This window comes from Jaculus jaculus, chromosome 1 (assembly GCF_020740685.1).
Source record: "Jaculus jaculus isolate mJacJac1 chromosome 1, mJacJac1.mat.Y.cur, whole genome shotgun sequence".
Taxonomy (NCBI): domain Eukaryota; kingdom Metazoa; phylum Chordata; class Mammalia; order Rodentia; family Dipodidae; genus Jaculus; species Jaculus jaculus.
The window spans coordinates 273,703,979-273,716,102 of NC_059102.1; the positions used below are offsets into that span (position 1 = coordinate 273,703,979).

Sequence of the window (12,124 nt, forward strand, 5' to 3'; positions counted from 1 at the left end):
ACTGGCATAGGTCTGGCCCTGTGAGCCTCACTGACTCTGTAGCAACTGTCCAACTGCTTTTGCAGTAGGAACATAGACACAGACAGCACATAAATGACTGAGGCACGCTCACGTATCAGCAAAAGTTTATGTGCAAAAACAGGACATGGGCCACAGTTTGCCAATCCTTGCTATAGGTGAAATGGCTGTCAGCAAATCCCACTTCCTGCCTTTGATTATTAAATCCATGATAATTTGTGAGGATATTCACCATGCCACAAATGCAAAGTGAGCTGAATTAGTTAATCATTACCTCCTACAAAGTGGAAATGTCAGTGGCTTATGTTTCTTGTTTTGTCTGTGCTGTTCTCTCTGCCCAGAAGCCTTTGATGGCCATGTCTTTCTCCCTACTCCTTATCTGCCCTCCACAATCCAGCTGGGTCCCACTATGCATGCCAATCCTTCCTTCGTTGTTTGTATTTATTTATTTACTTATTTATTTATTGGAGAGGGAGGGGGAGCATATGAATGAGAATGGCCATGCCAGGTCTTCAGCCATTGCAAACAAACTCCAGACGCATGTGCCACCTTGTGCAATTGGCTTATGTGGGTCCTGGAGAATCAAACCTGTGTCCTTTGGCTTTGCTGGCAAGAACCTTAACCATTAAGCCATCTCTCCAGCCCTATTTATTTATTTTTTTTTTAAGGTATGGTCTAACTCCAGTCCAACTGACCTGGAACTCACTCTGAAGCCCCAGGTTGGCCTCAAACTCACTGAGATTCTCCTGCCTCAGCTTCCCAAGTACTTGGACTACAGGTATATGCCACCATGCCTGGTTATATATTTTTTATTTTGAAATTATTTTGATTGTTTATTTGCAAGCAGAAAGAGATAGGGAGAAGAGAGACAGAGATAATGGGCATGGCAGGGTCTCCATCCACTGCAAATGAATTCCAGATGCATGAGCCACTTTGTGCATCTGGCTTCACGTGGATACTAGGGAATCAAACTTCATTCGTTAGGCTTTGTAGGCAAGTGCCTTAACTTCTGAGACATCTCTCCATCCTGTGGTATTTTTTAAATTATTATTATTAACTTTAGTTTTTTTTGAGGTACAGTCTTACTCTAGCTCAGGCTGACCTGGAATTCACTATGTAGTGTCAGGGTAGCCTCGAACTCAAACTCCTACCTCTGCCTCCTGAGTGCTGGGATTAAAGATGTGTGCCACCACACCTGGCTAAATTAACTTCTATAAAAGTTAGCATAAAAGTAATGAGTTTCATTAGAGTGTTTTTATAATGCCTTGGTCTTATTATTCCCCCTCTCTCATTATGGTTCCTCATTTCCCTCTCCTCTTGCTTATCCCCCTCCTCCCTGCAAATAGCTCCCCTTCTGTTTTTCATGTCATATTTATTTTCCTCTCTCTACTCTTAAAATCTCTTCTTGAGATGGCTCAGCAGTTAAAGATGCTTGCTTGCAAAGCCTGTCAGCCTGGGTTCAATTTCCCAGTACCCACATAGAGCTAGATGCACAAGGTGGTGCATGTATATGGAGTTCATAGACAAAAGGCTCTGATGTGCCCATTCTCATATTCTCTTTTTCTCTCTGTTCACAGATAAATAAAAATATCTTGGGCTGGAGAGATGGCTTAGCGGTTAAGCGCTTGCCTGTGAAGCCTAAGGACCCTGGTTCGAGGCTCGGTTCCCCAGGTCCCACGTTAGCCAGATGCACAAGGGGGCGCACGCATCTGGAGTTCGTTTGCAGAGGCTGGAAGCCCTGGCGCGCCCATTCTCTCTCTTCCTCTATCTGTCTTTCTCTCTGTGTCTGTTGCTCTCAAATAAATAAATAAATAATTAAAAAAATATCTTAAAAATTCTCTTCTCTCACAGTCCCCTTTCTAGTTTCATAATATATTGATTCCCTTCCTCTTTCCCTCCCTTCCCCTTTAGTTACTTTTGTTGCATGCATGCACATGACTCCAAACTGCAATGGACAACTCACCAGTTTTTATCCATTCCCTCCATTTTACTTCCAGACTCTGAGCACTCAGAGTGCAGTCCATATGCCACCCTTGGTTCCTTGCCTCTGTGTGGTACAATATTTTCTTCTTTTCAAATACAGATTTGATTCTGAATCAACTTTTTAGCTCTATTTCCCTGGAAATTTGGTAAAGAAGAAAGCACAGCTTTCTAGGAGTCTAGAAGGTAGTCTTTCTAGGCAATGCTTTTATAGTAAAAATGGCCCTAAAGTGCCAATCACATGTGGATTGGGAAGAATCATGATTACTTGGATGCCACAGCTTTGGGATCTTCTGAATGAAGTGACTCTTCAAACTAGACATAATTCCTGCAGGGATCCTGGAAGTTATCTCCATGAAGTACCTGTATGAAATACTGGCTTTTGTTGTGAATCTATTAGTGTGAATATTGAACGAGTTGTTCCCTAAGGTGGCAATGAAAACAGTTCCAGGGTGGCTGTGTAAACTGCTGTAGGTACTGTTCCCATTGGAGTGGAGTGTCTAATGTTACCTTGCTGCTAGACTGTTTGCTGATCCATAGTATCTTGCTTTCAAGTGTGAACTCTTTGCAGCACTGTGGATCTGAACGTTTGGATCTCAGATGGCACTTGGATGCATGCTATGTAGATATGTCTGGTCTAGGTGTCATAGACATTGAATAAATGTTTGATGAACATGTGAAAGCATGACAGAGTTGCTCTAGCAGTCTGGAGGCTTTTATGACTCACTCAAACACTCGGGTCTGGTAAACCAGCGTTTCCTTAAAGGACACATCATTTGTGTGGCACTGGTATGAAGCGAAATCCACGACAGCACTTATCTGAATGCACACTTCTCGGTAGTTTTCTTCTAACATGGAGTGGGCCGGCTCAGGGTCCGTCTCTACCACCTGTAACAAAGGCAGGCATGTCCTCAGTACTGCAAAGCCAGCTTCCCACAGGAGTAATGGGGCATAGCACACTGCTTTATTCTTTCCACAGAAATTAACACTAACCCACAAAGCCAAGTTCCAGGATGTTATTAAGGACATCTGTCAAAGATGCAGAGTGAAACAAGGAGTGGAAAGGTTGTAAGAGCCACAGGTTGGGATGTCATGCCTAGAGGTATTGCCTTCCCCCAATCACTGACTGCTACTCCCACAATGCATAACCCACAACCCCATGGGGAGTAACTAAAACCCCACTGAAGAGGGCCTCCTGTTGAATGGGGGCAGGGAAGAGGGAAAAGATGGTACTAACACATGATGTATCCATACAAAATATGTTCTTAATAAAAAAGCTTTCAGTAATAATAAAAAATGAAAGTAAAGTGTTAAACTCTAAACTTGGCAAGGATATTTGCAGACACACAATACAAACAGAAGAGTTTGCTGAAAGCAAGACAAGATATACAAAGGATAAACATCATAAGTGAAGAATGGGCAAAGGCAAGAAAAGGCATTCATGCAAGAGATAGCTTGCACAGCCAATAATCATATGAAGGAATGCTCACTCTCATTAGTGATTAGGGAAATGTGACTTAGGTCCTCAATGAGATGATTAATCAGTTATTCAAATGATAAAATAAAATTGCCTTGCTTAGCAGATGATGTGTACAGGAACATCATCCATAACAAGCAAAGCTCCAAAGAATTTTTAAAGCAAGAAGAAATAAAAAGAATGGAATTTATGTAACAGTGAAGGGATAGACCATATCCAGGTGCCACAATAAAGATGATCATATATACAAGAACTTTTTAAAAACTAAAGTTAAAAGCTACAACTGAACCATATGCTTTATAGAATGAACAGGTGAGACTACGGCCATACCACTGCCTGATCTCATCTAGAATGAATGCACAAGTGAATAAAGAAACCACAGTAAAAACACTCCAGGGAATGGCTCAGGGTAGTTAATTTACCTCTAGGAGGGACAGAAAGAGATGGAGTGGCTACAAGCACACAAGTAGTCAAGCTCTAGTTCTCTTGTTGGATGTGGGTTCAGTTGTTTATTATAATATTCAAAAGGGGGTAAGCTGGGCATGATGGTGCATGCCTTTAATCCCAGCACTCGGGAGGCAGAGGTAGAAAAATCGCCATAATTTGAGACCCTGAGACTACATAGTGAATTCCAGGTCAGCCTGGGCCAGAGTGAGACCCTACCTCAAAAAAACCAAAAAAAAAGGGGGTGGGTGGAGGGATGTTTCAGTGGTAAACGGCACTTGCTCTGCAGACTTCTGCATCCATGTAAATTGGAAGATAAAGTCCTGCCCATGCCTGGATTCCAACATGCCTTTGGCAGTGGCACTCAGAGTTAGGAGAATCCTGAAGTTTGCAAGCCAGCTAGTCTGCTACCCTGTGCAAATAAGAGAGATTCTGTCTTAAAAGGAGAGGACAAACATCCCAAGGTTGTCCTCTGACTTCCACACATTGTGCAATGGCACTTTTGGGCACCCATACCCACTTACACATACACACAAAATTAATAATAATAAACGAATAAATCATAATTAAAAAAACTAACCAAGGAATAAATAAAAAGGTCATGTGTGGACTAAAGATAAGAACCTGTCATGAACCAAAGATTATGACTAAATCTGATTCTGGAAACCAATAGAATAAAGAGACAGCTGCAGGACCAATAAGACATGTTTGAAGGAAAAGGTGGGAGGGCTTGCTTGACTCATTATCAAGACTTAACCCAAATTTTACCACCCAGGATGCACGTGTTGTGTTAATTAATGAAGGTTACAGGAACCATGTGTGCAGGTTCCGTTTTTCTTTTTTGAAATCAAGGTCTAGCAGAACACGAAACTCTTCAGTTTTGCATGAAAGAAGGCGATAATGAGACACTGAAATTGAGATTAGTAGGCATTCAGGTATGGCAGGCTGGGCCTGATGTTCCTGATGTCCCTACTAACCTTTCGTTTTGTAGTCAAAGCCCCAGGTATAGTTCGGGGCGCATCTACCCACTTGACTGTGCGCATGCGGTCATCCCAGTCAGGGACCTGGTCTGTAGGGAGCTGAAACATGATCTTGGAGAGCTTGCACTTGACCCCCATCTTCTTCAGGCTGACGGGCACTTCTGACTTCATGGTCACCATTATGTCCTTGGAACAGCCAGGGTGGAGGTGGCCAATCTAGGAAAAGCCAGGCATTAGTATTTTGGGAAGTTCAATATTAAGAACTCTTGATGCCTGATGGGAACATTCTAGAGAAGGGGTAGAGTCACAGGTCTTGGCAAAAATGTGCATGTTCCAAGCCTGTATAGGTGGGGTGACTTGAATATCTCCAAGAGACTCTTAGAAACATCATTGGGCAGCTGGGTGCAGTGGCTTATGCTTATAATCCTAGTAACCAAAAGGGTGAGTCAGGAAATTTTCCAAGAGTTTGAGGTCATCCTGGGCTACATAGTGATGAAAGATTTGAAATTGGATCCTTGCCTCACCTCAGACAAAAATAATCCAAATGGACAAAGAGCTTAACTATCAAAAGCAAAGTTCAGATTTTTGAAATATATGTATCTCAAAACCCAAAAAATGTCATTATGATTATAATGATGGATAATAAAATGGTTACTTGCTTCAAGCACTATTCTAAACTCTTGTATTTGGCAGCTTGCTAATCCTCATATTAACCCTATAAGAGGTATAGCTATTTCTTCCATTTTACAAACCATGTAACTTGTAAATTGCATAAAGGTCACTAACACTGGAAGATCTGGCTTTAAACCCATGTAGTATGACTCCAAATGACACACACAAAACTTTCGTACTTAGCATATGACCCATACAACCATGGTTTGATGAACAGAATGTGCTCATTTTCAGAAAGTGATGTACTGTCCTTGGGATCCCTAAGATCTTTTCAGGGATTTATGAAGACAAAACTTATCATAATACCAAGATATTTAACTTTTTCATTCTCATTTCTCATGAGAGTACAATGTAGCTTTTTAGAGGCTATATATGCTAATTCATCAGACTGAATGCAAAAGTAGGTATTAAAATTGATGACTGTCATTAAGTCAGATATTAATGAGATGTCTAAAAATGTAAAATAGCTGGGTGTGATGGTGCATATTTGTAACACAAACATTTGAGAGTCTAAGGTAAAAGAATCACAAGTCAAGACTCGCTTGGGCTACATAAGGATAACCTGCCTCAGAAAGCAGAAATTGGGTGCTGGAGAGATGGCTCAGCAGTTAAGGCACTTGCCTGCAAAGTCTAATGACCTGAGTTCAATTCCCCAGTACCCACATAAACCCAGATGCAGTGGTACATGATCTAAAGTTTGTTAGCTGCAGCTAGTCGCCCTAGTATACCCATTCTCTCTCCCCTCTCTATCTCTCTCATTGCTTGCAAATAAATAAAAATATATTTAAAAATATTTTGTTTCAATTTATTTATGAGAGAGAGAGAAAGAGAGAAAGAGAGGGAGAGAGAGAGAGAGAGAGAGGGAGAATATGAATGGGCATGTCAGGGCCTCTAGCCACTGCACATGAACTCCAGATGCATTCACCCCCTTGTGCATCTGGCTAACATGGGTCCTGGGGAATTGAACCTGGGTCCTTTGGCTTTGCAGGCAAGAACCTTAACTGCTAAGCCATCTCTCCAGCCCAATAAAATTTTTTTTAAAAAATTGAAATATTTTTCCTCACACATTGTTTGAAAATATATCCAGTTTCATAAAAATGGTATTTACATTAATACACAGTTTATTATGTTTTAAGATAAATACAGATTTAAAACATTCTTGGTTTTAATTTATAATATGCTACATATTAATCACATTAAACACAAATATTAATCACAAAAGTTCCTTGCAGATTCTGTCTTTTCAATTTGTTTTTGAGGCAAGCCCAACAGACTGCCATTTTTTATGTGAACGATAGAGAGAGAGAGAGAGAGAGAGAGGAAGAGAGAGAGAGAGAATTGGTGTGCCAGGGCCTCCAGCCACTGCAAACAAACTCCAGACACATGTGGCCCCTTGTTCACATGTACGACCTTGTGTGCTTGCATCACTGTGCATCTGGCTTATATGGGATCTGAAAAGTCGAACATGAGTCCTTAAGTTTTGCAGGCAAAGCCTTAATAACAACCATCTCTTCAGCCCAGGAAATATTTTGGGTGGCTCTGTATCCTGCTGGCCAGAGGCAACAATCCACTGTATCATCCCAAGTCATGTTTCATATTGAGCTTTGGTCAGTGTTCACAAAATGCATATGTAAGATCTCTAATAGGTTAGAAAATTCTAGGTAAAATGAAGTTAGCTAGGTTTAGTATGGTAAAGGACACTTGACATGTTTGAGGGGAAGATGTAAATTGCAATATTTTCTTATTTATTTATGTTTGCTTGTGTGGGTGTATAGCATGGGGTGGTGTGGTGTGTGCATGTGTATGTGTCTATGTGGTACTCCATCTTCCTGCCTGTGGCGGCGGGGGTGCTTGCCTATGGCAATCAGAGAGGAACATCAGGTATCCTGCCCTATTATTCTTCCACCGGCTCTTTTTTATTTTTTGAATCAGAGTCTCTTTTGCTGATTCTGGAGCTTTTGAGGCTCTAAGGATTCTCAAGTCTCTGCTCTCCAGTAGGACTGGGGTTACAGGTGCTCCTGGCCATGCTCAGCTGTTTATATGAGATCTGGAGGTTCCAACTCTGGTGGTTTCAGGCCCTCTGAGGCCCTCATGCTTGTACAGGGAGCACACTTAACTGTTAATTCATCTCTTCAGCCCATTACTTGCAACATTTTCACTCCAATATTAGTGTATGTGCTGCCAAAGTGAGCACAGCTTGCAACGTTTTCTAAATCTGTTGTCCATAGGACCCATTAGTTTTGCTTCTGCTGAACTGCTTTTTTTCTGTTATTGTTGTTGAGACATGGTCTCATACTGTAGACCAGGCTGGACTAGAACTCACTATGCAGCTCAGAATGGCCTCATACTCATTACATTCTTCCTGCCCCAGGCTCACAAGTACTGGAATGACAGGTGTAAACCGTCACGCCTAGCTTGGTGAGCCACTTCTGAAGGATGTGCAGTAAAAAACACACACATAGAGGGGCACGGGTCCACTTTCTGGGATAGGAAGGCTGGGACCTATATTCATGCGTCCAGGCCTCCACACATATTCTCAATCTAGCAAACAGTATTGGCTATTATTTGCCCCTTAGACCAGGGAGACATGAACAATGTCCTCAGAAACTAGGTCTGAGTGTGGGATGATTACTGGGCGGTTTCCTACATTGAGATGCATCCATCCCATCCCATGTATTGATAGGAATGGGCTGACAACCACAGTTGTGACTGGCTTAGACCTGAGGGAGTCCAGAACACAGCAAATGGCTTTTACTTACTTGTGGAGAGAACGACACAGTAGTTAAGAAGGGCCACTCAAATCGTATCACATTCACGTAGCTGTGATTGGTGATTGTGAAGCTCACATTATAGCTGATTCCAATGTGGCAGTGCCCAAACTGGATGTGGTCCAACAGAGCAGCTAGGGGTCAGAAGCAGAAGGCTGGTGAGTGCTCCCTGGTCTCTTTGGAGGGCCTGTTCCCTGGAGGAGGCAGAACCTGATAGACAAAGTACCTCACTCTTATGTAAGCTTCGTCCTTGAATATATATATTTGTATATGAAAAACCTGGGGTCCCTGGATAGCAAGATTAACCTCGCTTCTCAAGATAATCCATTCATCCATCCACCTACCCACCCTCCCATCTATCCCTTCACCCACCCTCCTACCTTGGGTCTTCTTTCTTTAAAAAAAATCTTTCTTTCTTCCTTCCTTCCTTCCTTCCTTCCTTCCTTCCTTCCTTCCTTCCTTCCTTCCTTCCTTCCTTCCTTCCTCTCTCTCTCTCTCTCTCTCTCTCCGAGAGAGAGAGAGAGAGAGAGAGCGAGAGAGAGAGCGCGAATGGGTGCACCAGGGCCTCCAGCCACCGCAAATAAACTCCAGACACATGTATGCCCTTGCACATCTGGCTTACAGTGGGTCCTGGGGAATTGAACTTAGCCCTTACTCCTTTTTAAACAATATATTTATTTGGGCAGGAGAGATGGCTTAGTGGTTAAGGCGTTTGCCTGCAAAGCCAAAGGACCCACTGCAAGCCAGAAGCGCAAGGGGCACATGCATCTGGAGTTTGTTTTCAGTGGCTAGAGGCCCTGGCGAGCCCATTATCTCTCTTCTATCTCTATCTCTCTCTGCTTGCAAATTTAAAAAAATATTATTTATTTAATTATGAGAGAGAGAGAGAGAGAGAGAGAGAGAGAGAGCGAGCGAGAGAGAGAGAGAGAGAGAGAGAGAGAGAGAGAGAGAGAGAGAGAAAGAAAGAGAGTGGTCACTCCAGGGCCTCTAGCCACTTCACATGAACTCCAGACACAAGTTTCACCTGTGCATCTAGCTTTATGTGGGTACTGGGGAAGTGAACCAGGTCCTTAGGCTTCACAAGTGAATGCCTTAACCACTGACCCATCTCTCAACCCAGTTCTTCTTCTTCTTCTTCTTCTTCTTCTTTTTTTTTTTTTGAGGTAGGGTCTCACTCTAGCTCAGGCTGACCTGGAATTCACTATGTAGTTTCAGGGTGGCCTTGAACTCATGGCAATCCTCCTACCTCTGCCTCCCAAATGCTGGGATTAAAGGTGTGCACCACTATTTCTGGCTCTAGTTCTTACTTCTTTAAGAGAAAATATAGATCCCAGTTTCATTTGTTGGGTGAGACAAAACACTTAGGGATTAGGATGTCAGATAAATTTTAATTACAGATAAACAATGAGTAACTTATATGTATGGCCCATGCAATATTTTGGGGGCATACATATATTAAAAATTATTCATTGTTTACCTGAAACAAATTTACAGGAGGCTCCTGTATTCTGGTTTGCTAAATCTAGGAACCCTATAATATGTATGAAATCTAACCTCTGAATGTGGATTACTGTTGGCTCCTGTTTGACCTCTGACAATACATATGTCACTACAGCTTTAAACAGAAGTGAACTACCAAATATATAAGGAGTATTGGTTTCAACCCATGTTGTATAGATTACCTAAACATATATTCCAGGGCTATAATCTAGCTCCTGAGAAAATGTTGATGTTGTGTTTTCATTTTACTTTAAAGCAATCAGCCACACTGTTATGGTGTGCTTAACAAATACTGTTTGGTGCTTAACAAATACTGTTTGGTAATAATGATAATTTCTTCCTACACACAGAACGTGATCACTAACTGGAAGCTTTAATGCTTGAGAGAGCAGAGCAGAATGTCTTAAGTGTTAATAACATGAATCACCCTGGGATCTGGTTAAAATGTAGATTCTCATTCAGCAGGTCGGGGTGGGGGGGGGTGCTGATATTCCCATTTCTACAAGCTCCCAGAAGACACTGGTGCTGGAGGTTGTTGGGCTGCATATTGTGCCAGGCTGTTGAAATGCTGGAACAGGCTTATGCCCTCTCTGAAAACCCAGGATACATGTGCAGACAAAATATTCAATGCCAATGCAAGGCAGCTAATAGAAATAGGAAAAATACAAGGAGACACTTACTCACTAATGATCTGAACTGGAATTTGTATATGAAAATACAAGCTCCCTAAGGGCAGAGACTTATTAATTGGCAACTCTAGGTCTCAGTATAGTATGTGACACCTGCATGTTGGTGGTAAATAAATGTTTGTTGTGTGAACACACAAATAGATGAAAGGACAGAGGCAGTAACTAAGCCAAGCTTAACAGAGCCAGTGAAGAAGAGGAGACTCATTCTAACTTCTCAGGAAGCTATATCTGTTATTTAAATTTCATTCCTACTTAAAATGACTCAAGAGTCAACAACATTGACTCCTCATGGCTGCTTCTCCCACCTGCCACCAAGTCTTCCATGGTGCTTTCCTTAGCAATCTCTATTATCTCAGACATATCTGAGCTCTCCTGGCTGGTGGGAGCCACCAGCCCATGGATGTTGTCCAAGGTGATGTCATCCTCATAACCTTCTCCCACCAAGTGGATGATAGTCTCCTCATACTGGTTGTTGATTACTGAGAGGTGGATGGTGCCTGTCATTCTCCCAACCTTCTGGGAGTGGAAAAAGACATCAAATTCGGCTGTGTTTCCAGGAGAAACAACCAAGGAGGCTGTGTGGGCTTTTATTGCTGCAAAGGGGAAGAGAGAAGATACAATTCAGAATCAGCTCAGAGAAATCTGTCTCCTGACTAGAGGTAAAGCAGCCATATTTTGGGAATGAGCTCTGGCTACTGACTGAGGCTGATCATCCAACACCGGCTGGGCCCTGTGTGGTCCCCAGTAAACCAGCTATCTTCTGAGATTCACTGTCCTCATAGGGTACTTGCCTCCCTACTCACCTTTCTCATTTGGTTTGTTTTCCTCTGTGATATAGATGTAGGAGGTGGTGGGCCTCCCTTTCAGAGAGAAGACTCCTAGTTGGTCCTGTAGGTCTACATGTAGCTGGCAGAAGGAAAGCAGGTATGAGTATTGAACTTACAGGATGCTCATTAATTTTGAGTCTGGGCTGTGATGCTGTGCTGTGTTTGGGGCAAGAAGCCATTTGTGTTATTATGTCCACTATTCAGTTTTTGAGATTCTTTATTTTGCATGTCTGTATGTATGGTGTGTATGTCCACACCTTGTTGAGATGGGGTATCCCATTGGAGCCCACCAATTAGGCTAGTTTTTCTGGATAGTGAGCTCCAGGAATCCTTCTGTCTCCACCTCCTCAGTGCTAGGATTGAAGGTGTGTACCAACATGCCTAGCATTTAGGTGGGTGCTAGGGATTGAAATCCTCATGCTTATAAGGCAAGCCATTTACTCACTGAATTAGGTCCCCAGGTCCCACATTTTTGATATATAGATATAAATAGATTTATGGTAAAGCAAAATTTAGTCAGGTCAGGCTTCATATATAAGTTAGGAACTGGAAGTCCAAAGAGTACAGATGACTTTCCAGATCACACAGTCAAAATTGGGTTGCCAATGCCTTTGTTTACAAAAAGAGGCAGTTGTACAGTAGATTCCAGGCTAGAAAAATTAAATGAATAGCCATAGTTCTATGAGATATTGCAGAAATGTAAATTCCTAAAAGCTAGCATCTCCTAGGCACTATGTGTTTCTTATCTAGTATCATGGTAGTCAGCCTT

The 12,124-nt window shown here is 42.2% G+C and overlaps 1 protein-coding gene across 1 annotated transcript in view; it reads right to left on the reverse strand.

Moving 5' to 3' along the window:
* Positions 1 to 12,124, reverse strand: part of Hydin (HYDIN axonemal central pair apparatus protein) — a 433,096-nt gene that overhangs the window by 40,157 nt on the left and 380,815 nt on the right. The window contains exons 62-66 of the mRNA XM_004659564.2: positions 11,332 to 11,434; positions 10,834 to 11,121; positions 8,331 to 8,473; positions 4,897 to 5,115; positions 2,726 to 2,886 (exon numbers count right to left, since the gene is read on the reverse strand). Coding sequence (XP_004659621.2) covers positions 2,726 to 2,886; positions 4,897 to 5,115; positions 8,331 to 8,473; positions 10,834 to 11,121; positions 11,332 to 11,434 — 914 coding nt within the window. The remainder of the gene's footprint in view (positions 1 to 2,725; positions 2,887 to 4,896; positions 5,116 to 8,330; positions 8,474 to 10,833; positions 11,122 to 11,331; positions 11,435 to 12,124) is intronic.